We start from the raw sequence: 26,728 nt of genomic DNA on the forward strand, positions 1-26,728 counted from the left end.
AGTGTATGTCAGACCAGATTCTCTCCCTTATCATCTGATTCTGTTTCATGTGAACATAGCAGCCAATCTTCACAGCTCAGTGAAGGGGCTGGGGGAGAGGGACCAGAACCATCCTGTTTAGGGTCTCTTAAGACTATGATGTCTGATATGTCATCACAACTCACTGCTAATGTTCAAGAAAACTCAGCTACTACAAAAGCCTGTTGCAGACTTAGCTGCTAGGGCAGATGTTACACAGCCCCCCTCTCTAACTCAGGACCACAAAAGCATGGTTTACCTGCTCTGCTCTCTGATTCAGATGAGGTAATACAGGAGGATGGGGATGACTTGGATCCCATTAGTGGGGATTCCGCTTCTGCTCAGGGTATTGAACCCCTCAGCCTGGCTATACGGGACATGTTAAAGCTCCCTCTAGGGGACGCTGCGTCACAGCAGTAGTTTTTGTTTACACAAAACAAGCCTAATGTCACTTTCCCTGATTAAGCAGAGTTAGATGACTTATTCAAATTAGCCGGGAAAAATCCAGACAAAAAAGTGTCAAAACGATATTTGCACTCTTTCCCATTTGCTCCTGAAGGTAGGAAATTCTTGGAAGATCCCCTGGGAGTTGACGTCTCAGTCTCTCGACTGTCCAAAAAGGCAGTGCTGTCTAGCCCGGGCTTCTTTACCATAAAAGACCTTGGGGACAGAAAGACAGAGACTATAATAAAGTCTATCTACACAGCAGTAGGTGTATCGCAAAGGCTGGTCATAGCGGGTTGCTGGATGACCCATTCCATTCATACGTGGGCTACTCAGAGTCAGGAGGGCCTCTCAGGGGATATGCCTCTGGTCACTACGGTGACTCTCCTGAAGCACATTCAGGACACTGCACACGTCCTGTGTGACTCGCTCAAGGAAATGGGCAATATTAATGCTAGTACGTCTGCCATGGCTGTGTTGACACGCAGGGCATTGTGGTTGCTTCAGTGGATAGCGGACGCAGAGAATCCAAGTGCAATGTGGAATCCCTCCCCTTTTCTGGGGAATGGCTCTTTGAGGTTGAATTGGATACGTGGATTTCCAAAGTCACTGCAGGGAAATCTACATTTCTCCCCTCTGGGGCCCCGCCGGCTAAGCGTTCCTACCCAGGGCCGTCTGTTCAGCGCTTGCGGTCTAACCGATTTCGATCTAGGGCCAAGGGTGCCTTCAATGTGAATAGAGGCACAAGAGGTAAGACAAAAAGACCTGCAAACAGCGGTTCTCAGGAACAGAGCTTCTGCTTCCACTAAGTCCTCAGCATGACTGTGCCCACCGAGGGGATCTTGAGGTGGGAGCTCGACTGCGTCACTTCAGCTGCGTATGGGAGGTTTCCTGCCAGGATACCTGGGTCAGGGACCTCATTTGTTAGGGCAAGCTGGAGTTCGACGGTGCTCCTCCCCAACGCTTTTTCAAATCAAGCTTACCAGCTTTGGAGGAAATGCAAGTTACATTACAACAGGCCATCCAAAAGTTGGTCCAGTCTCACGTCATTGTTCCAGTACCAATACCACAACGAGGCAGGGGTTATTACTCCAACCTGTTTGTGGTACCAAAGCCAGACCGTTCGGTAAGGCCCATTTTGAATCTGAAGTCCTTGAACCCTTACCTAAAGGTTTTCAGGTTCAAAATTGGAATCCTTGAGAGCAGTGATTGCGAACTTGGAAGAACAGGAATTCCTGGTTTCCTTGGGACGCCTACCTTCATATTCCTATTTGGCCACCTCATCAGGCTTATCTGAGGTTACTCCTCTGGACGGAAAGAAATGCAAGAGCAATGTCAGCAGTCTTCAGTCCGGGAGTGGACAACTGGAAAGCGGATTTCCTGAATCGTCATTGTCTCCACCCCGGGGGAATGGAGGCTCCACCATCAGGTGTTTCAGCAGATCATCGACCGGTAGGGTTGCCCACAAATAGACATGATGGCTTCTCGACTCAACAAGAAGCTTCACTGGTATTGCTCATGAACCAGGGACCCTCAGGCGAGAGCAGTAGATACACTGACATCGCCTTGTCCTTACTGGCTGGTCTACCTGTTTCCTTCGTTTCTGTTACTCCCAAGGGTGCTCAAGCGAATCAAAAATCAAGGAGTCCATGCAATTCTGATTGCCCCGGATTGGCCTCGGAGGGCGTGGTACGTGGATCTTCTGGACTTGTCTATCGAAGACCCTTGGCCTCTACTACTAAGAAGAGATCTTCTTCAACAAGGACCGTTTGTCTACCTGGACTTACGGCGACTTCGTTTGACGGCATGAAGGTTGAGTGGAACATGCCAGCTCACAAGAGCCTTTCCAAAAAGGTTATTGCTATCATGGTTCAGGCCAGGAAATCTGTGACGAAAAACACTATCATCATATCTGGAGAAGATATGTCTTGATAATGTCGATATTATCTTAGACCGAAAAACTATACCTCTAGATACACTATTACCGTGGAGCCGCTATGGCCGCTAGACTGAATACACGTGCTACGCACTTTGTACGCTATTTGCGTACAGAGTCCCACACGTGGTACGTACTTGGCGTACACACGCCGCGCTGAGTGTAGAGTACACAGCGTGCGCACACACAATTGATAACCTTTAAACCTTGCTAATGATACAATGCAATGATATGATTACACTTTAAACCCTTAGCAGCAAAGTACTGCAACGATGTTATACCTTAAACCTTAAGTAGCGCTGACGGTACAAAGTACCCGCAGTGCGTACACCTTATCAATACTTATACACCTTATACAGATAAATACACTCTAAAACCCTTGCAGGAAAGTGAAGACACAACACTGATTTGTAGTTGCAACCACAGGGTTCTAAGGCCACAGTGGATTAATTCCAAAAGGTAAAACAGTTCAAATCATACACTACAGGCTAACAAGATAATTCTAAACAGAATAATGGCTACAGAGAATGTACATACGTGAGAATGTTCGCAAGCGCAACCCGGCCGGTCCTCCGCTGGTCTTACAGATAGCGTTCAGAGTCTTCTGACCGGCCAGGCAACAATGGGCTTTTTATACACAACATGCATACACAATACAATGGTCACTGTAATCTCATTGTCCATTGGACACAGGGATGTGTCTTTACATTACAGAAGAGGTCATAGGTTGATTTGAATAGATGGGCGATGTCTTTCCCCAACTGCTCTTGTGTGTGGTATCCTCTGGATTCCCGCCGCATACATAATATACAGTAAATACAGTTAATGTTCATATTCTACTTTTGCGCATAACTATACGCAGGAACAAGCGATCTTTCTCTAACCAACACCGAAATGTTACCCTTAAAATACCCTACAGCTGGATACTAGACATCACCTTCTAACCTTTGTCTGACCCTTCCTATCATGCAAAGGCGAATCCCTTTGTCCAGGAACTGTTTAAACTATTAATACTCGCTGATATGGTGTAGGGGAACTATATCTAAAATGTACACTATTTGGGTTAAATATGTAATGTTCTAGTAACCCTCTATGCGTTCACAAACTCTACCGTTAATGTGCATACCACGCTCTAAGGCGCATGACCGTGGAAAGCTACTTTACGCAAATTGCGGATATGTGCACGCACGGCAGACTGAGTGCACGCGCAGCCGGCATGTGCATGGGGTTAGTACAAGGCATATGCATTACAATATTTTTCGACTTTGACAGTCTCTTGGTGTGAGGTACGCAAGTATCCGCCTGCGGAGTTCCACTTGGGACGTTTCTTACGTTTCCGGCAGGCTGGTGTGGATAAGGGCTTACATCTGGGTTCCGTTAAGGTCCGGATTTCAGCTCTCTTCATTTTCTTCCACAAGAGATTGGCACTTTTGCCAGAAGTTCAGACCTTCTTGAAAGGGGTGCTCCACATAAAACCTCTTTATGTGCCGCCTGCAGCACCCTGGGATTTGAATGTGGTGTTGGAATTTCTACAGTCATCCTGGTTTGAACCCCTGATGGTGGGAAACAAGTACCTCACGTGGAAGATTGTTATGTTACTGGCCCTGGCCTCTGCTAGACATGTCTTAGAATTAGGGGCCTTATCGTGTAAAAGTCCATACTTGGTCTTTTACGAGGACAGAGCGGAGCTCAGGACTAGACAGCAGTTCCTGACTAAGGTTGTCTCTGCGCATCACCTGAATCAACCTATTGCGGTTCCGTCAAGTTCTGACGCTTCTGCTCCTACAGAGGCATTGGATGCTGTGCGAGCCTTAAAGATCTATGTCAAGCGGACAGCTCGGCTCAGGGAGACGGATTCCTCGTTCGTGCTCTATCATGCAGAGAAAAAGGGTTGTCCTGCTTCAAAGCAGTCCATTGCTGGTTGGCTTAGGCTTACTATCCAACAGGCCTATGTGTTGGCAGCCTTACCTGTTCCTAAGTCTCTGAAGGCCCATTCTATAAAATTGGTGGGCTCTTCCTGGGCGGCTGCCCGTGGAGTGTTGGCCTTGCAACTATGCCGAACTGCTACCTGTTCGGGGAAGAACACTTTTGTAAAGTTCTACAAGTATGATACCCTAGCCACACTCACTGAAGAAATTTAAAGTGCACCGGCTCCTTTGGACCCCGTCTATACCCTATCGTACTAAATATCCCCAATATCCCTTATGGACTACGAGAAAAGGATTTACCGGTAGGTAATTAAAATACTATTTTCCACAAAACAGGGCTTTTCTCTGCTTTATGAATAGACCCCATTGTCCTTTTCCAACTAACTTTGACATAACAATTTATTTTGTACAGTATCTCATAATTGCTCATTAAGTTCAATTTACATAAAATCTAAATAACATTCGCACGTTAGTTTGAATATATTATTTCCCTTGTGCTAAATGAATTTGTATAAAATTATATTTAGAGATACAGGTTGAGTATCCTATATCCAAATATACCGAAATACGGAATATTCCGAAATACGGACTTTTTTGAGTGAGATAGTGAAACCTTTGTTTTTTGATGGCTCAATATACACAAACTTTGTTTAATCCACAAAGTTAATAAAAATATTGTATTAAATGACCTTCAGGCTGTGTGTGTAAGGTGTATATGAAACATAAATGAATTGTGTAAATGTAGACACACTTTGTTTAATGCACAAAGTTATAAAAAAATACTGGCTAAAATTACCTTCAGGCTGTGTGTATAAGATGTATATGAAACATAAATGCATTCTGTGCTTAGATTTAGGTCCCATCACCATGATATCTCATTATGGAATGCAATTATTCCAAAATACGGAAAAATCCAAAATACCTCTGGTCCCAAGCATTTTGGATAAGGGATACTCAACCTGTATAGTCTATTTCTATTTTGTGTACACATTGTTACTGTTTTTAATTCTGTGTTTTGTATGCACTAGGTTAAAGAGGTAGTGGCTCCATGTCAAAATGAGAGAGACCTAAAAGAAGAAGATGAGAACATTGGTGAGAAACAAATCAATACACTGAAAGGAGGAGAAATTCATCAAAAACCGAAAGTGGACTTTGTTGATGAGAAAAATGAAGAGTAAGGGTTCTATTTTTTTTTTATTTGTAGGGTCATCACGGAGATAGAAATAAGAGAATACTTTAAATTGTACTTGATTGCATATCACATTTATGGAAATATTGGGCCACAAGCTTGTAACTATTACATTAAGCCCACGCAAAAAAACGGTAATGTTTTGTATAGTAAGCAAAGGAGCAGCAACTAAGACACAGCATATTTCTGACAATGTTTTGGATAAAGAATATTGTACCTGGTGGCACTCACGTTAAATGGAAAGTCAACCCTTGTGCCCTCCTTAGATACTCCAGCAAGAGTCCAACAGAAGCAGATAACTGCAGCACTATGGTAATACAGACAGCAACAGTGGGTGAATACCAATGTTTCAGCGTTTAATACACTGTTTTAAGATCATAAAACCAAGAATAAACAGTACTAACCTTAGATGCCACCACACCATGTGCACTGCCAGCGTCCGTTGCCGTGCCAACATTCAGTGACAAAGTCAACCGGCATGTGTGAAGTAAAAAACGGGCAAAGACAATAGAGGTTCTAAATAGCATTACAGGATATAAACAATGCAAAAGTGCTAACTACTGTATAATAACTGCATTTCAGGTTGAGTAAAAAAAAATTGGCATAATAAATACAGTTTGTCTCCGTTATCACTCACTTTAAAATACATGTGCAAAAACAGAAAACACCAGATATGGGTGCTGTATAAATATAAGAGGACTATATAATAATACACAATATATAATTAATGCGAAAAAACAAAACAAAAACATGTTTAAAGGAACCAAGAATCCTTAAAAAGAAATGCACACTGGCTTAGCTGCCTAACATGGCAGCTCCTACTACTGTACCATCAAACACCAAAAGGGGCCTAATATATACTGTAGGGAATAAAGATGACTAAAGAGTATAGGCCAAATGTATTAAGCCAGAACAAGAGATAAAGTGGAGACGGATAAAGAGTGATAAATTACCAGCCAATCAGCTCATATCTGTCATATTTCAAACAGACTGTGTTTTGAAATATGACAGTTATGAGCTGATTGGCTGGCAATTTATCACTCTTTATCAGTCTCCACTTTATCTCTTGTTAAAGCTTAATACATTTGGGCCATTGTTACAGAAAGCAATGGAGCCCCATTGTCTCATTCAGGCCTCTTGGGGCCAACATACTCAATGCATAAATACAATATGCCTCACGTTTCACATTTTGAGAGCTCTCTGAGGGAGTATATGAGCCATAATCATATCCAAAAGAGTGGACATATTGTGCCCAGCCTGCAGGAAATGGCGTGCATTGCTGCTCTTACTGATGAGCGGTAAGAGCCACCCATAAGGTTAAAATGTTTGCCGAGATTGTCAGGGATATCAAACTACAGATGTAGTAATGCTCATCGTGGCTACATCTCGGCGAAGTAACCGAGTGCACGTCTAAGGCTAAATACACAGCTCGGGACAGCTAGGCCCGGGCACGCATAGCCGCGCCGTAAGTGCCTGTCCGCCGCAGATGTAGCCGCTATGAGCATGGCTACATCTGTACAGTGCTGAGATCCTGTCTAGAAACTTCCTCACTTACCTTATTTAGTGATCCCTCTAGGATATTTTTTAGCCAGTGTGCTGAATTTTGATGTACTTTTTATTTTTAAGCAAATCTATGGTCATAATGCATTTTAATGTGTAAATTATGCAAATTATTTAAACCTTGTTGTATTTTATTCTTAAGGGAATATTTGTATGAAAAAAACTATATTGTAATGCCAATAAACAAAATAATTTGCTGTTTTTGAGGTACTAAGAAGCTGCGACATATGGCCCTCTCTAAGTTTGCATTTTGTGTGCAATGAATACCACTAAGTTTCTTTTTAAAGATGGAGTATGATTATGCCTCAGGTAGTAGTAGGTGGTCGATGTAATCTCCTCTGATTGCTGTGTACCATTATGGCTTATGGCATTGGAAGGGGTGTTGTCACCATAGGTTGACTGTAGTGGAGAGGACTCCTATATCCTGGCACTTGCTGGGTGAGCTTGTTGTCACCCTGTGAACTCCACTCTAGGACACCAGCTTCCATGAGTGGAAGTGCATGTCACCTGGAAAGAGGGGAGCAGTAACTGCTGCTTCAGTCCGAAGCCAAGCTTGCAGGAGGATCTTTGAGCAGTGAAATTTTATTATTTCTTATTCGGGATTCACAGGGGTCCATGGGGAGAACATCGGGTGGTTGTAGGTGGTGGATGAGAGTGCCGGCACCAAACAGTTAAGCTTTCCAGCTTCCCAGAATGCTCGGGTCGTCTCCCCTATAACCTCGCCTTCATGCTCAGTCAGGTCATTTTTGTTGTTGCTGCCAGTTGCAAGCAGGGATTTACAAGGGGCTGCTATAGCAGCTCTATGCTTTTAATTTTAATAGTATATTTTTCTTTTTTTCTCTGAGCTTGTTAGCGCTGTAAGTCTGCAGACTTCAGCGCTACAGCTCCATCACCCCCCACTGGCGCCGAAACTCCTGCACGGCCAAAGCCAAGATGGGTTCTTGCTGCAGGGGCAGCACACTGCCTCTAGCATCACTCACTATGGGGAACCCAGGACTGTGTGGCTGGCATATGGAAGTAGGTAAGAGGGTACCGTCTTAAAAGACCTGCATTTAAATCGTGGCCCACTACTTGTCTCGGGAGATGTACACTGGCTCCGGTCAGGGACTCCACTAGACCACCAGGGCATATAAGGCACAGGTTTTAGTGTATACACTAAATTTATAAAGGCCTTTAGTACCTGGGGTGGTAGACCAACAAGGGGAGGTGGTGCTTAACCTGTAGCCCTTCCCCCAGCTTTGGGTGTAAGTCTGCTGCAGATTTCCCAACCTTGAGCTATAAACAACACTCCCTCCTTCCCTCAAGAGACCAGGGCAGCCATCTACAGCATGCAGCGAGCAAAGTCTCCAAGAACGCTGGTCTCGGTCTCCCTGTAAAACCGTCTCCAAGGAACCAGGTTTTTACAAACACATATGCCCTGTCTGCTTTCAAAAACAGGCTGAGTTGTTGATTCAAGTGCTCATTGCAGTTATGTTATTGTATATTTTTCTGCATTGCATGTGACTTGTGCTAGTTCTGCTGTCTGATCTGTTTTTTGAGATAGCGTGTATATGTATGTATGTATGTATATATATATATATATATGTGTGTATATATATATATATATATATATATATATGCTATCACTTTTCTTTATTCCCAGTGAGACAGGTGCATTCAAGGTTACTGTGAGCAGCAGTTAAAATGCTGACTTTTGTCACACACTAGACTTGGTTATGCAGTTACTGTTGCCATTGAGTGCGGCACACAAACTTTGCAGTTATGTTCAGCAAGGCAAAAGGTCACGATCAGTCAGAAACGCCATTATTGCTGTCATGTAAAGTGTGCTCTGTGAGGTTCTATGCACAGGATGTTGTACAAGATGTGTTAAATGTTATACACTTCCTGGTCAGTCAACTACTCCTGCACAAGATCCTCCTTGGGCTTCCTTTACACAGTTATTGGGTACACTGGTGGACAGACTTACACCAGCCATGGATCCCTCTTTGCAGGTACCAGCCCCAGATACAAATCCACAGTTGGTGGAAACTCTTCCAAGTTCAGTTAAAAGTCTGGCACAGACATCTATATCTTTTCAAAAGATGTTGCCAGGGAACAAACAGCATTCTAGATTAACTAGAAATACTACATCTTCCTCTCAGTCCACTATTATATCAGACTCAAACGAGTCGCCTGAGGAGGAAGGTTAAGAGAATACTCTCTCTGTCATGAATTCATGTGTAGCAGAGGAGGAGTTTTCTATTACTGTAGATGTACCGCCATTAATATGTGAAATTAAACAGATCCTTCAGTTATCTGAAGATGAACCTGCGGCTGTTGCTAGGAAATTGATGTATTTAAACGACAGAAAATAATCATATCAGAATTTCTACATTCTGACCATTTGATGGAAATTAGACAGGAACCTTAGAATACCCCTGGTAAAAAGTTTCCTCTGTCTAAACTACTCTCATCTCGCTATCCTATCCCTTTGGAGGATAGTTCAAGGTGGGAGTTTCCTCTGCCAGTGGATTCTCTTATCACACGTTTGGAAAAAAACATCTACCTTGCCTATTGCAACCATTTCATCATTAAAGGAACCTGCAGATAGACCCATTGAAAATTGCCTCAAGTCTATCTTTTCACTGGTGGGTGCTGTAAATAGGCCTACAATAGCAGCCTCATGGGCAGCAAAAGCTATTGAATCTTGGTTGTAGGTTATATCAGAAGAGTGCAGAATATATTTGGATTGTATCAAGAAAGCGACTTCTTACAAAGGGACAGAATACAGTGGTTCCTTCACCATCCTCAAGTATCAATTCACTCGGTCATGCAAGTCCGATGGTATGTACATTTGACATGGTAGAATTTGCCCAATTTCACTCTCACCCTTTACAAAGGTTGATTCTAGCCAAATGGAATGGCCAGCCTCATCAGATCAAACATCAGATAATGACTCTGACTCCGGAGGTCTCCTATCATTAACGTGGTGGCTCCACATCAATCACCTCTTCTGGATCCCGAATTGGGTGCTTCTCACTACAGATGCGAGCCTTCGCGGTTGGGTAGCTGTAACTGAGCAACACTAGTTTCAAGGGAGATGGAGCCTGGCAGAGTCTTAGTTACCAATCAATGTACTGGAACTGAGGGCAGTGTACAAAGCATTGACACGCAGCATTCTCCAAGGCAGGCTTGTGGAAATTCAATCCGACAACGCCACAACAGTGGCATATATCAATCACCAAGACGGCACTCACATTAAAAGAGCAATGGAAGAGGTAGCCAAATGCTAAGGTGGTCCGAACGTCGTCTTCCGACCATATCTGCAGTCTTCACACCAGGCCTCCTCAACTGGGAAGCAGACTTCCTCAGTCGTCAGGATGTGCACATGGGCCAAATGGGCTCTCTACCCAGAAGTGTTGCAGCTACTAGTGGACAGGTGGGGCTGGCCAGACGTGGATCTGATGGCCTCATGTTACAACCACAAGGTCCCAGTATACAGATCCATGTCACAGGATCGGCAAGCAGCATTCATGGATGCTCTAGCAGTACAGTGGACCTTTTCATCTACCATACATATTTCCCCCAATATCACATATGACGGGTGCGGTATAGCACATAGACAGTTAAAAGATAGACAGTCATTAGGTAGACACCATATGGTCGACAGTCAAAGCCAGACAAGGTCATAAGCCAGACACACACACACAAAAAATAGAAAAATTGTTTGTTTTTAAACCTTTTTAACCCAAATTTGGTGACATTCGTCCCCTCGCTGGCTCGCTACGCTAGCCACGCTTCGGGCTCGGTGTCTTGCTACGCACGCCACAACTTTACTGAAAGCTAATAGTTTGTGACATGCATAGTAAATGAGGCAAAAGTTGTAAAAAAAAAAAACCAGAAAAACAAAAAATTATTGTCGGACTCTTGACCCTGTCGGACTCTTGACCCTGTCGGACTCTTGACCCTGTCCATCTTTTAACTGTCTATCTGTAGACTGGAGCCCCTTCTGTCAAGGGTAGTAAGGAAGTTCAAACAAGGAAGAGGAAACCTCATTCTGATAGCCCCTACGTGGCCCAGATGGCACTGGTTCTCCAACCTACAGAGCCTTTCAGTAGGGCAACCCCTTCAATTTCCTCAACGACTGGCCCTTCTATTTCAAGGATTTTCAACCTTTGTAATTCAAACGAATCTTAAGGCCCGCAAGCAAGCTTCAGCATGTATATATTATAGAATATGGTATACCTATTTTCACATGATGCGCTTCAGTGCGCTACGATACAACTATATTTAAAGTATCAAGAATACTGGCTTTTCTTCAAAGAGGATTAAATCTAGGTTTACACCTTGCTTCTTTGAAAGTACACATTTTTGGCAGTATGGTTTCAGAGAAAAATTGCCACACTACCGGATATACGTACTTTTTTCAAGGGGTCATACATGTACAACCTCTGTATGTACCCCCTGTAGCTCCATGGGATCTCTGTAGTATTGGAGGCACTTCAAGCGCCCCCTTTTGAACCCTTCGAGTCAGTGGACCTCAAATGGTTGACAGCTAAGACAATATTTTTGCTAGCTATTGCTTCTGTCTGGAGGGTGTCAGACTTAAAATCTCTCTGCTTTCATCCACCTTTCCTGATTTTTCATCATGACAGGGCTGTTCTGTGGACTAGGCCTGGGTATCTTCCTAAAGTGGTCTCCAGGTTTCACCTTAATCAGAAAATTATACTCCCAGCATTTTTCTCACCAGATCTTTCAGCAAAAGAACGGTCTTTGGATGTAGTACGTGCCCTACGTATCTACATAGACCGAACCAATTCTATCAGAAGACCCAACGCTCTATTCATACTTTATGGATTTCAGAAACGTGGCTGACCAGATGGATTAGAACGGTTATTGCACAAGCATACAATTAAGCTGATTTGCCTGTCCCAACGTCAATTTCCGCCCATTCTACTAGATCTGTAGGTCTCTCATGGGCGGCACGCAGTGGGGCGTCTCCTGAGGAACTATGTAAGGCTGGTACGTGGTCTTCCATTAACACGTTTCTAAAATTCTACTCATTTGATACCTTCGCATCCCAGGATGCTTCCTTTGGACGCAGATTCTGTTATCCTCTTAGGCGCGTTCTCTCCCTCAAAAATACTGTTTTAGGACATCCCTGATAATCTCCCTGTGGAGCCCTATGAATCCTGAAGAAGAAAGCGAGAGTTATGATAGATTTTCCTTAGTTAACTCTTTCTCTTTGAGGTTCATAGGGTCCACAGTGTGTCCATCCTGACTCACCTGGCCTTTCTGGGGTTTTGTGGCATCAGTCACTGGTTCCTTTCTCCTGTCTGAGAGAATGTGTTATTATGTGTACAATATTTTTCTTCCTTCCTACCCACTTTCAGATTTGGGCTTGTTAACAAAACTGACCTGCCTGAGCATGGAGGTGGGGTTATAGGGGAGAGGAGCTTTCTGGGAAGCTGGGAAGCTTAACTGTTCGGTGCCCGGACTCTCATCCACCACCTACAACCACCTGATGTTCTCCCCGTGGACCCTATGAACCTCGAACAAAGAGTTAACATAGCGAAGTCTACCATAACTCTTGTTTTATTGTTGGATAACTATGATGGCTATGTTAGCCAGTGTTCTGCGTTCAGCTCCGCCTCAATCAGTTGTGGAGAAATTTTTATATTTATACTTTGCCTTTCACATGGACTAATATTGGGAATAGTAACCTTGCCTGAAGCATGGTGAGGGGACGCAGTGCACTAATTGGGGTTCCATGTGCTGTGACGGTGAGAACGGATGTCATCCCGCACCTCCTACAAGCTCGGACTTTATTACATCTTCTGATTGTATCCTTAAAAATAAACTATCAGCAATATACAGGTTGAGTATCCCTTATCCAAAATGCTTGGGACCAGAGGTATTTTGGATATCGGATTTTTACGTATTTTGGAATAATTGCATACCATAATGAGATATCATGGTGATGGGACCTAAATCTAAGCACAGAATGCATTTGTTACATATACACCTTATACACACAGCCTGAAGGTCACTTTAGCCAATATTTTTTAAACCTTTGTACATTAAACAAAGTGTGTGTACATTCACACAATTCATTTATTTTTCATATATACCTTATACACACAGCCTGAAGGTCATTTAATACAATATTTGTAATAACTTGTGTATTAAACAGAGTTTGTGTACATTGAGTCATCAAAAAACAAAGGTTTCACTATCTCACTCTCACTCAAAAAAGTCCGTATTTCGGAATATTCCGTATTTCGGAATATTTGGATATGGGATACTCAACCTGTACTTGTAAGGTTATTTTTACCCAAATTGAAATGCAGGTTCAAAGATGTCCCTTGAATCAGTGCACACATTTACAAAGGTGCAGGGCCAGCTCCAGGCCTACTAGCACCCTGAGCGAGAAAATTTTGAAGCCTCAGCTGCTGGACCGTGAGCTCTGATTGTCTCACGGGCCGGCGCCGGTTAGCGGGAGGGAGGGGGTTTGGGCTGTGGGATGTGATGCAGTGCACAGCACGTCTCTGCTAGTAGGCGGACACTGCTGCTGCTGTAGGGACGGCTCCAGGCTCCAATATGGCTACCAGAGCTAGCGGTGCCCATAAAGTGTGGCACCCTGTTCAGCAGCTCTATTGAAACGTGCCTTGAGCCGGCCCTGCAAAGGTGTATATCTTGAAGTAAGCCACTTATGAGCTCGAGTCCGACCCAGGTTATTGAACACTGATTCACACCGGAGGCTGGAGCCGTGTTAGGGGCGAGTGTTCCTCTGTCGGATCTCGATATTCTTTGAAAGGTCACCAGTTTACACTGCAGCCTTACCCGGGTCCGACCCTTATATCTACGCTGGTCGGATTCTCGGGTCACTGGACCTGGGTTATTTTCAAGAACCCTTTTCCACTGATACACAAACCGGGTAGACCCAGCAGTGCAAAAGGGGTATTATTGACTGTAGTTCTGTTGGAAAATATGACAGCATATTATTTTATTTATATTTTTCAAATATTAGGGTTTGTTTACTGAAAAAGAATGACGAAGTTGAAGACAGAACTGCTGGGGTTAAGTTGGAAGATAATGAAGAGGAGGAAGAGTTTGAAAGCTATGCTTTAGGCTTGAAAGGCCATGTACGGTAAGGATGAGGGAAAACATACAGTATGTTAATGTAAAAAATTATGCTATCAGCTGATGAAGAGATTCTTGTTGATGGTATCTGAAGTTAATTTAGGTTTATTGCATACAAAAACAAAATAAGTTATTTATTAGATATGTTGTAATACTGAAATTGTGTTAATTTCTTGTAAGATCAGTTTATAAGGTAATGGTACAGAAATGGTTTGCACCCGCAAACGCAACATTAAAATTCAATATTGTGGCCACAGGCAGCGGAGGAGCAATGCTCCTGCAGCCTAGAACGGGAGGGGAACCAGCGGCACTTATACAGTTAGGGCAGCGAGTAGCTTTGCTCCTCAGCCTGTACTTATTTAGTTTGGCACACATCCATGGATGCGGCCGCTACCAGTGGGAAGTGGACTCTTCCGCTGCCAGACAAACACAGGAAGCGAGTGGAGCGAAGCCCCTTGAGGGCTCGTGGCGAGCTGTGTTCGCCACAGGTTATATTCCCACTCTAGGGGTGTCGTTGATGCCCACGAGTGGGAATAGTCCCTGTAAGTCGGCATGTCAACTGTCTGGACTGTAAGGGGGCGGGATTTCCGGTGTCTGTATTGTGACCAGCGGTCACGTAACTACCTCCCGTTTTTTTTAGATGATAGATTACTTTGCATTAAAAGTCTGTGATTGTGTTCATATAGGGCCTTATTCAGGTTTGTTCGCAAAGCAAAAAAGCAAGCAACTGGGCAAAACCATGTTACCCTGCAGGTGGGGCAGATGTAACGTGCAGAGAGATTTAGATTTGGGTGGGGTGTGTTCAAACAGTAATCTAAATAGCAGTGTAAAAATTGATAAGCCAGTATTTACCATGCACAAATATAATATAACCAACCCAAATGTAAATCCCTCTGCACATGTTACATCTGCCCCACCTGCAGTGCAATATGGTTTTGCCCAGTTGCTTGCTTTTTTGCTTTGCTAACAAACCTGAAGAGAAAAAAAAATATAGTGAGGTACAAATGAGTAGAAATTAATGCAAAATCAAATGGTGTTTTAATCAATTTGAGTCCATTTGAGATATTTTTTTTTCTCGTTTTAACTAGTTTTATATTTTAGTTCTTTATTATGTAGATGAAAACTAATTTGTTTTTATTTTAACCATACGGTGGCATTTTTTCTTTTTTCTTAAGGAGGCAATATTATTATTTGTAGTACTAAAGGGTAATACTTTTTTTTTTATTTGGTGAAACAATATTGTATTCCATTTTATTTACAGGTGCAATACTTTATTATTAATTTATGCTAGAAAGTCACAATTATATACAATTATATTAACAATGAAGCAGTTCTTACATCATTTTTACCCTGGTAACCACAGACAAGGGTACAGGATTGGTAGTTATCTCTAGGAACATGACAGCACGTTTATTCGCACCCCTCTCTCCCTCAGAGAATTGGATCAAACCAAATGCTGAACATTTCTGGCCTATTACGTAGGAGGGCTACACATACTGTTTTACTTATTAATTTTTTATTATTTCTTTCTCAATATCACAGGCTAGATACAGATGTGTCCTGATACATCTAGCCTCAATACGCCATGCAGCACGAGATGTCTGGCGGGAGTGGGCCGCCAGATCCCATGTAACTGCTATTGTTGGGCGTCTTTTTTGCTGAAAATGTGTCTTAGTCGCAACACAATATGATTAGAGTGCAACAGAGGACTGTGTTGATTAATTTGATATGTGGCACTTGTATATCTGTGTGAGCAACGGAGTCTGTATATGAAGCACAACAGAACTTATATTGGAAAAACAGCTGTTAGATACAGTCTAGCACTTCGTATGCAGATTCATAGACTTACTTGCGCACAAATATACAAGTGTTGCATATCAAATTAACCAGCACAGTCTCCTCGGGTATCCTAGTCACATTGCGTTGCCAGTAAGACACATTTTCAGCAAAATAAAAATATGCCCTGCAGTAGCAGAGTATCACAGGACCTGGCGCACTAAAAGAGACTGTTTGACATGACTGCAGCAATGGTATAGGAGGACACATGTAGCTGTGATTATCGCTATGTTAGCTGCAGTAGCACCTTTATTGTTCAGCGGTTTTTCCAGCTTCTGGTAAGGCACTTGCTATCTCAGTACTAATTAAATCTAGCTATTTGTATCCAGAATAATGGAGGGGTAACGGTTAGAATTACTCTTTTTGAAAACATTGGTTTTCTGGTGTTTCGAAGATTATGGGGTAAATATAATAGCCTGCACAATGCAGCCATTGTTGAGTTTTCAGCAAATTTTCCCTGATGTTTTAAAGGGGCAATCGTTTATATTTTGCGGCTGTTGAAAAGGCGGGCTGGTTTGGGACTGTGCAGCGTGACCTCTGAAGCTGAGTGCTCAGCACTGCTGGGGATGGGACCGTGCATCAGACTGTATTCCCGGAGATCCCGGCATTGGAAACGCCAATTGTGGGATTCAAATCCCAATTTTTCTGGGCCAGAATCCCGGGATTCTGATTTTGGGATGGGCCTCCCTATGCATGGCAGACAATGAAACCAGGCAAAACTACTCTTTTGGGAGTATCAACTTTTTCTTCTCTTTTTTTCCTGTGTCTACTCGCTTGACTAAAACCCTGTACACACGAGTGAGATGTGTGCTGAGCGATCTAGCACAGAACGCTCAGCACACATCCCGCTGAGGGAGGGGGAGAGGGCTCATTTCATCAAGCGGTGAAATGAGCGATCTAACTAGATTTGGCCAGCATGCAAGCCAAATCTAGAGTCCGTGATAGCGGCGCACGGGGCCGCGCATCGCTATGGACATATACACGGAGAGATTCGTGCTTATTTTCTAAGCAATCTAGTTAGATTGCTTAGAATTTAAGGACGGATCTCTCCATGTGTGCCCCCCTTACGTATTAAACCATTTATTAGGGTTGCAATGGTGTACTTCAAGGAAATGATCATTGATTATAATTTGCTTATCAACATAGATGACCCACATAGCAGACTGAACACATAATTTACATTGACATATAGAACAGTCTATGTGCTGTAGATGCCAGTAAGGTTATTATTGGTCATGACTGCAATAGAGAATACTGCCCACAATTACAGGTAAATTCATGTCACTCACACATCATATTTCCCTGTCTGAGAACATAGTGCGATGCTTTGTGTTAAACAAGAGGAAAAGGTAGTTGTATCCTGTATTGAACACTAAGGTAAAATGTACTATCCTTTTGAGGACCTTTGCCTCATAAGTTTTGCAATGTACTCACTTTTCTTTTCATGGAACCCACCCTGCTGCAAATATATTTCTCTAACGTCCTAGTGGATGCTGGGGACTCCGTCAGGACCATGGGGATTAGCGGCACAAAAATAAAGCTTTAGGATCAGGTGGTGTGCACTGGCTCCTCCCCCTATGACCCTCCTCCAAGCCTCAGTTAGGTTTTTGTGCCCGTCCGAGCAGGGTGCAATCTAGGTGGCTCTCCTAAAGAGCTGCTTAGAAAAAGTTTTTAGGTTTTTTATTTTCAGTGAGTCCTGCTGGCAACAGGCTCACTGCATCGAGGGACTTAGGGGAGAGAAGTCAACTCACCTGCGTGCAGGATGGATTGGCTTCTTAGGCTACTGGACACCATTAGCTCCAGAGGGATCGAACACAGGCCCAGCCATGGAGTCCGGAGCCGCGCCGCCGACCCCCCTTGCAGATGCCGAAGATGGAAGAGGTCCAGAAGCAGGCGGCAGAAGACTTTTCAGTCTTCCTGAGGTAGCGCACAGCACTGCAGCTGTGCGCCATTGTTGTCAGCACACTTCACACAGCGGTTACGGAGGGTGCAGGGCGCTGGGGGGGCGCCCTGGGCAGCAATGTATAATACCTTTTTATGGCTAAAAAATACATCACATATAGCCCTTGAGGCTATATGGATGTATTTAACCCCTGCCAGATCTCACAAACTCCGGAGAAGAGCCCGCCGAAATAGGGGGCGGGGCTTATTCTCCTCAGCACACAGCGCCATTTTCCTGCTCAGCTCCGCTGTGAGGAAGGCTCCCAGGACTCTCCCCTGCACTGCACTACAGAAACAGGGTAAAACAGAGAGGGGGGGCACTTTTTTTGGCGATATTACTATATTTAAGCTGCTATAAGGATACAACACTTATATAGGGTTGTTCCCATATATATTATAGCGCTTGGGTGTGTGCTGGCAAACTCTCCCTCTGTCTCCCCAAAGGGCTAGTGGGGTCCTGTCTTCAATAGAGCATTCCCTGTGTGTCTGCTGTGTGTCGGTACGTGTGTGTCGACATGTATGAGGACGATGTTGGTGTGGAGGCAGAGCAATTGCCGGTAATGGTGATGTCACCCCCCAGGGAGTCAACACCGGAATGGATGGCTTTGTTTATGGAATTACGTGATAATGTCAGCACATTACAAAAATCAGTTGACGACATGAGACGGCCGGAAAACCAGTTAGTACCTGCCCAGGCGTCTCAGACACCGTCAGGGGCTGTAAAACGCCCTTTACCTCAGTCGGTCGACACAGACCCAGACACGGACACTGAATCTAGTGTCGACGGTGAAGAAACAAACGTATTTTCCAGTAGGGTCACACGTTATATGATCACGGCAATGAAGGAGGCTTTGCATATCTCTGATACTACAAGTACCACAAAAAGGGGTATTATGTGGGGGGTGAAAAAACTACCTGTAGTTTTTCCTGAATCAGAGGAATTGAATGATGTATGTGATGAAGCGTGGGTTAACCCAGATAGAAAAGTGCTAATTTCAAAAAAGTTATTGGCATTATACCCTTTCCCGCCAGAGGTTAGGGCGCGCTGGGAAACACCCCCTAAGGTGGATAAGGCGCTCACACGCTTATCAAAACAAGTGGCGTTACCGTCTCCTGATACGGCCGCCCTCAAGGATCCAGCTGATAGGAGGCTGGAAACTACCCTAAAAAGTATATACACACATACTGGTGTTATACTGCGACCAGCCATCGCCTCAGCCTGGATGTGCAGTGCTGGGGTGGTCTGGTCGGATTCCCTGACTGAAAATATTGATACCCTGGATAGGGACAGTATTTTACAGACTTTAGAGCAATTAAAGGATGCTTTTCTTTATATGCGAGATGCTCAGAGGGATATGTGCACTCTGGCATCGAGAGTAAGTGCGATGTCCATATCTGCCAGAAGAAGTTTATGGACACGACAGTGGTCAGGTGATGCGGATTCCAAACGGCATATGGAAGTATTGCCGTATAAAGGGGAGGAATTATTTGGCGTCGGTCTATCGGATTTGGTGGCCACGGCAACTGCCGGGAAATCCACCTTTTTACCTCAGACCCCCTCCCAACAGAAAAAGACACCGTCTTTTCAGCCGCAGTCCTTTCGGTCCTATAAGAAGCGGGCAAAAGGACAGTCATATCTGCCCCGAGGCAGAGGAAAGGGTAAGAGAGGGCAGCAAGCAGCTCCTTCCCAGGAACAGAAGCCCTCCGCGGGTTCTGCAAAGCCCTCAGCATGACGCTGGGGCTTTACAAGCGGACTCAGGAACGGTGGGGGGTCGACTCAAGAATTTCAGCGCGCAGTGGGCTTGCTCACAGGTGGACCCCTGGATCCTGCAGGTAGTATCTCAGGGTTACAGGTTGGAATTCGAGAAGTCTCCCCCTCGCCGGTTCCTAAAGTCTGCTTTGCCAACGTCTCCCTCAGACAGGGCGACGGTATTGGAAGCCATTCACAAGCTGTTTTCTCAGCAGGTGATAGTCAAGGTACCCCTCCTACAACAGGAAAAGGGGTATTACTCCACGCTATTTGTGGTACCGAAGCCGGACGGCTCGGTAAGACCTATTCTAAATCTGAAATCTTTGAACCTGTACATACAAAAATTCAAGTTCAAGATGGAATCACTCAGAGCAGTGATAGCGAATCTGGAAGAAGGGGACTTTATGGTGTCCCTGGACATAAAAGATGCTTACCTGCATGTCCCAATTTGCCCTTCACATCAAGGGTACCTCAGGTTCGTGGTGCAAAACTGTCATTATCAGTTTCAGACGCTGCCGTTTGGATTGTCCACGGCACCTCGGGTCTTTACCAAGGTAATGGCCGAAATGATGATTCTTCTGCGAAGAAGAGGCGTATTAATTATCCCTTACTTGGACGATCTCCTGATAAGGGCAAGGTCCAGAGAACAGCTGGAGGACGGAGTAGCACTAACCCAAGTAGTGCTGCAACAACACGGGTGGATTCTGAATTTTCCAAAATCTCAGTTGACCCCGACAACACGTCTGCTGTTCCTGGGAATGATTCTGGACACGGTTCAGAAAAAGGTGTTTCTTCCGGAGGAGAAAGCCAAGGAGTTATCCGAACTTGTCAGGAACCTCCTAAAACCAGGAAAAGTGTCTGTGCATCAATGCACAAGAGTCCTGGGAAAGATGGTGGCTTCTTACGAAGCAATCCCATTCGGCAGATTCCACGCACGAACTTTTCAGTGGGATCTGCTGGACAAATGGTCCGGATCGCATCTGCAGATGCATCAGCGGATAACCTTATCGCCACGGACAAGGGTGTCTCTTCTGTGGTGGTTGCAGAGTGCTCATCTGTTAGAAGGCCGCAGATTCGGCATACAGGACTGGGTCCTGGTGACCACGGATGCCAGTCTGAGAGGCTGGGGAGCGGTCACACAGGGAAGAAACTTCCAGGGGAGTATGGTCAAGCCTGGAGATGTCTCTTCACATAAATATACTGGAGCTAAGAGCGATTTACAATGCTCTAAGCCTGGCAAAACCCCTGCTTCAGGGTCAGCCGGTGTTGATCCAGTCGGACAACATCACGGCAGTCGCCCACGTAAACAGACAGGGCGGCACAAGAAGCAGGAGAGCAATGGCAGAAGCTGCAAGGATTCTTCGCTGGGCGGAAGATCATGTGATAGCACTGTCAGCAGTGTTCATTCCGGGAGTGGACAACTGGGAAGCAGACTTCCTCAGCAGACACGATCTATACCCGGGAGAGTGGGGACTTCATCCAGAAGTCTTCCACATGATTGTGAACCGTTGGGAAAAACCAAAGGTGGATATGATGGCGTCTCGCCTCAACAAAAAACTGGACAGGTATTGCTCCAGGTCAAGAGACCCTCGGGCAATAGCTGTGGACGCTCTGGTAACACCGTGGGGTTTCCAGTCAGTGTATGTGTTTCCTCCTCTGCCTCTCATACCCAAAGTACTGAGAATTATACGGCAAAGGGGAGTAAGAACGATACTCGTGGCTCCGGATTGGCCAAGAAGAACTTGGTACCCGGAACTTCAGGAGATGCTCACGGAAAATCCGTGGCCTCTACCTCTAAGACGGGACCTGATTCAGCAGGGACCGTGTCTATTCCAAGACTTACCGCGGCTGCGTTTGACGGCGTGGCGGTTGAACACCGAATTCTAAGGGAAAAAGGCATTCCAGAAGAGGTCATTCCTACACTGGTTAAAGCCAGGAAGGAGGTGACTGCACAACATTATCACCGCATTTGGAGAAAATATGTTGCGTGGTGTGAGGCCAGGAAGGCCCCCACGGAGGAATTTCAATTGGGTCGATTCCTACATTTCCTGCAAACAGGATTGTCTATGGGCCTCAAGTTGGGGTCCATTAAGGTTCAAATTTCGGCCCTGTCGATTTTCTTCCAGAAAGAATTGGCTTCAGTTCCTGAAGTCCAGACTTTTGTAAAAGGAGTACTACATATACAGCCCCCGGTTGTGCCCCCAGTGGCTCCGTGGGACCTTAATGTAGTTTTGGATTTTCTCAAATCCCATTGGTTTGAGCCACTCAAATCGGCGGATTTGAAATATCTTACATGGAAAGTAACCATGCTACTGGCCCTGGCTTCAGCCAGGAGAGTGTCAGAATTGGCGGCTTTATCGTATAAAAGCCCATATCTGATTTTCCATTCGGACAGGGCAGAACTGCGGACGCGTCCTCATTTTCTGCCTAAGGTGGTGTCAGCGTTTCACCTGAACCAGCCTATTGTGGTGCCTGCGGCTACTAGCGATTTGGAGGATTCCAAGTTGCTGGACGTTGTCAGGGCATTGAAAATATATATTTCAAGGACGGCTGGAGTCAGAAAATCTGACTCGCTGTTTATACTGTATGCACCCAACAAGCTGGGTGCTCCTGCTTCTAAGCAGACGATTGCTCGTTGGATTTGTAGCACAATTCAACTTGCACATTCTGTGGCAGGCCTGCCACAGCCTAAATCTGTCAAGGCCCATTCCACAAGGAAGGTGGGCTCATCCTGGGCGGCTGCCCGAGGGGTCTCGGCATTACAACTCTGCCGAGCAGCTACGTGGTCGGGGGAGAACACGTTTGTAAAATTCTACAAATTTGATACCCTGGCTAAAGAGGACCTGGAGTTCTCTCATTCGGTGCTGCAGAGTCATCCGCACTCTCCCGCCCGTTTGGGAGCTTTGGTATAATCCCCATGGTCCTGACGGAGTCCCCAGCATCCACTAGGACGTTAGAGAAAATAAGATTTTACTTACCGATAAATCTATTTCTCGTAGTCCGTAGTGGATGCTGGGCGCCCATCCCAAGTGCGGATTGTCTGCAATACTTGTACATAGTTATTGTTACAAAAAAAAAAAATCGGGTTGTTCTTGTTGTGAGCCGTCTGTTCAGAGGCTCCTACGTTGTCATACTGTTAACTGGGTTCAGATCACAAGTTGTACGGTGTGATTGGTGTGGCTGGTATGAGTCTTACCCGGGATTCAAAATCCTTCCTTATTGTGTACGCTCGTCCGGGCACAGTATCCTAACTGAGGCTTGGAGGAGGGTCATAGGGGGAGGAGCCAGTGCACACCACCTGATCCTAAAGCTTTATTTTTGTGCCCTGTCTCCTGCGGAGCCGCTAATCCCCATGGTCCTGACGGAGTCCCCAGCATCCACTACGGACTACGAGAAATAGATTTATCGGTAAGTAAAATCTTATTTTTTCATTCAGTCATTGTGTTATATTGTTTGGTCCTATGCATCAGCCCTATGCTTCCTTTCTCAGTTTGGATAGTAAAATGTATATTTTTTGTCTGCTTTCCAGATGTGAAATGGAGGCTTCTCTTTCTTCTAAAAAATGCAGCCCAGTAAACCAAAGCACACCTCGGTAAGTACATGATTGTTGGTTTTGTTTAACCTTCAACAACCTTATATTCTGGTTTGCTGATGAACAGAATATTCACATTTTACTTAAAGTACACATTGTATGCTGAGTCATTTAATACATATGGGGGATGCAGTTAATTTACCTGCTGTCGGGATTCCGTTGTCGGTCCCCTGACCACTCGGATCCCAACAGCCGGTGAAATGCCACCAGTCGGAATTCCCACTCTGGTGCATATTTGTAACGCTGCAGCTCTTCAGAAAGATATGGAAACCCCTTTTTTCAACTGCTTACCCATTTCTTTATTTCTCTTACGTCCTAGAGGATGCTGGGGACTCCAAAAGGACCATGGGGTATAGACGGGATCCGCAGGAGCTTGGGCACACTAAAAAGACTTAATCTGGGTGTGAACTGGCTCCTCCCTCTATGCCTCTTCTCCAGACCCCAGTTAGACTTTGTGCCCAGGAGTGACTGGATACACACTAGGGGAGCTCTACTGAGTTTCTCTAGAAAAAGACTTTTGTTAGGTTTTTTATTTTCAGGGAGACCTGCTGGCTGCAGGCTCCCTGCAGCGTGGGAGTGAGGGGAGAGAAGCAGACCTACTTCTTCTTAGTTTAAGGGCTCTGCTTTTTGTCAAAGTAAAAATCTATCTTGGGCTATCTAAAATATATATATATTTGGAACGGGCTACTCTCCGTAAAAACAAAAAAACAAGGTATTATTTCTGTGGGTATTGCACAGGAAAACGATTGCTACCACAGTTGGGAAAATTGCTGAGCCCAAAGGTGTCAAAATAGACTCAGCGAAGAGCTGAAACTGCCTTAGCTATAGAAGTTGAAACTTAAAAAAGTAAATAAAAAAAAATTTGCATCATGTTTAATGAATATATGTTTAATGAATATTTACCAATAATGATAAGACCAATAAAGAAGATGCAATTTCTAGACTGTAAAAGTGGTGTAGTGTATTTTGTTTTATACAAATACTCCTATGCTTCCAACAACTTACCTGCAACTTTTCCACTTTTCTTGTAAATTATTGGTTGTTGTTTTCATTTGTAGTGATTAAACGCTGATTCAACAAATTATTGTCAGTACTGTAAAAGCCTGATGCAGAATCAAAGTTGAAATTTAATCAGGCATATGTTTTTCCTAAATTGCCCACACTGTGTGTTGGTTCATATACAGAGTTGGATGCATATTTCATTGTGACTCCCCCTAAGTATAAACGCCGTTTTCTACTAGTCACCAATATCCATTCGCACTTTCATCTTCCCAAAACTAGTTGCAAAACCTAGGTCTCAAAATAGGTGCAGTTTCACTTACACCCAACTCTACATAGCCCTTACTGAAGTTTACCTACTTGAGAATGTCCGTTACAGACCAATTCCATCTCTTCTGTCAAAGATGCAATTACAATGTGTATGACTGTGTTGCCTGTACTTGTGTACACATGCATAGTGCAATTCATAAACTGGTGTGTGTTGTGATGGTGCTGTGGCTCCGGTTGCAGTGCCCTGTTAGCCGCAGCCTGATTGACAGGCTGGTGTTTTGGGGCAGCAACGGGGAGCATTGCTGAAAATGTCTGTGCCGATGCCAGTGGCCCCAGCAGCGTAGTTTTGGCGGACATCCTGAGCAACCTGGGGATTGCTCAGATGCCCATGGTCCGTCCGATGATCGTTATATGGATCCTTTGCTGCATTTTCACAGTGGACCATTTGTTTTGCAAAAGATGCAATCTGTGTCATTACTCAGAACCGCTGCAACCGTAGATGCAGCAATGCTCCATCCTACACCCACTTGGTTCATTATGATTTACTGATGGCCGGGATGTCATCTGTCAGTATACATACAACGGCATCGCGGCCGCCAGTATGCCGTCAGTGTGGCGAGCGCAAAGAGGATTCTTGCGGGCTCGCTGCACTTGCCACAGGTTTTATTCCCAATCTATGCGTGTCGTGCATACCACAAGTACTTTGTAATGTCTATTCTAATTCTATTTTGGTGATGAAATAAATGCTTTCTTTTTTTTCCTCTTTATTTAGATATGATGAGTTTATGAAAGCTGATAAGATCATCAGACCAGCAGATAAGAGTGTGCCAAAAATAAAACACAGAAGAAAAATTAAGGTATTGTTTGAAGTGTGTGTTAAATAAATATTTATTAGGCTTAAGCAAAATTCTAGAATTTTGTTATCTTTGTGAATCAGTAATGTGCATTCTCCGGACATCTATAACAAGAATGCTGATGAAAGACGCATTCTATGGTATAAACATCGGTGCTCCCTTATAATGAACTACTTCCAATACAGTAAGTACACATGAGAGATTGCAGTACAGCTCCTTTGCATTACAGGTAATGGGAAAGCATATTTTTCATGGGCAAGTTGTTCTGGTAGCAACATGAATAGTTTTTTTTCTGCTTGATTATCAGAATGATTGCTACGCTGGAGTACGATTGTGTTTTTCTCCTTCGTCCTAGAGGATGCTGGGGACTCCAGAAGGACCATGGGGTATAGACTGGATCCGCAGGAGACATGGGCACACTATAAGACTTTGAATGGGTGTGAACTGGCTCCTCCCTCTATGCCCCTCCTCCAGACCTCAGTTAGATTCTGTGCCCAGAAGAGACTGGTCACACTATAGGGGAGCTCTAGTGAGTTTCTCTAAAAGACTTTTGTTAGGTTTATTTTTTTCAGGGAGCACTGCTGGCAACAGGCTCCCTGCAGCGTGGGACTGAGGGGAGAGAAGCAGACCTACTTCTGTGAGACTGATAGGCTCTGCTTCTTAGGCTACTGGACACCATTAGCTCCAGAGGGTCAGATCACTTGGGTCGCCTAGCTGCTCGTTCCCGGAGCCGCGCCGCCGTCCCCCTCACAGAGCCAGAAGATTGAAGACAGGTGAGTAACCGAAGCAAAGAAGACATCAGAAGGCGGCAGAAGACTTCAGTCTTCCTGAGGTACCGCGCAGCGGTAGCGCTGCGCGCCATTGCTCCCGCTGACACAGGCACTGCATGGGTGCAGGGGGGGGCGCCCTGGGCTGCAATATAAACCTCTTTTGGGCAATATCTGGCTAAAATAAAGTGCATAGGCACTGTTTTGAAACCCCCGCCAGTATAATTATAGCGGGACCGAAGCGCGCCTTGTAAGGGGTGGGGCTTCCTCCTCAGCTCTGACCAGCGCCATTTTCTCTCCACAGCTTGCTGCAGAGACGCTGCTCCTGGCCCTTCCACTGCTGTCACAAGTAACAGGGTGCTAAAAACGAAGGGGGGGGGGGGGGGGGGGCACATAATTTGGTGATTGGTTGTATTATATTACAAGCGCTTATAGGTCTGGGGCTTTTTGTTTTCAGACCGGTGTGGCGCTGGGTGTGAGCTGGCAAACTCCTTCTCTGTCTCTCTGAAAGGCCTTATTGTG

At 44.7% G+C, this 26,728-nt stretch overlaps 1 protein-coding gene across 2 annotated transcripts in view; it reads left to right on the plus strand.

Moving 5' to 3' along the window:
- The window catches only part of ARID4B (AT-rich interaction domain 4B), a 375,127-nt gene that overhangs the window by 330,120 nt on the left and 18,279 nt on the right, over positions 1–26,728 (plus strand). For both annotated transcript variants that reach the window (XM_063917566.1, XM_063917567.1), the window contains exons 16-19: positions 5,355–5,500; positions 14,085–14,204; positions 23,254–23,316; positions 25,358–25,442. In XM_063917566.1, the coding sequence (XP_063773636.1) occupies positions 5,355–5,500; positions 14,085–14,204; positions 23,254–23,316; positions 25,358–25,442 (414 nt within the window). The remainder of the gene's footprint in view (positions 1–5,354; positions 5,501–14,084; positions 14,205–23,253; positions 23,317–25,357; positions 25,443–26,728) is intronic.

Source organism: Pseudophryne corroboree, chromosome 4, assembly GCF_028390025.1.
Source record: "Pseudophryne corroboree isolate aPseCor3 chromosome 4, aPseCor3.hap2, whole genome shotgun sequence".
Lineage (NCBI taxonomy): Eukaryota > Metazoa > Chordata > Amphibia > Anura > Myobatrachidae > Pseudophryne > Pseudophryne corroboree.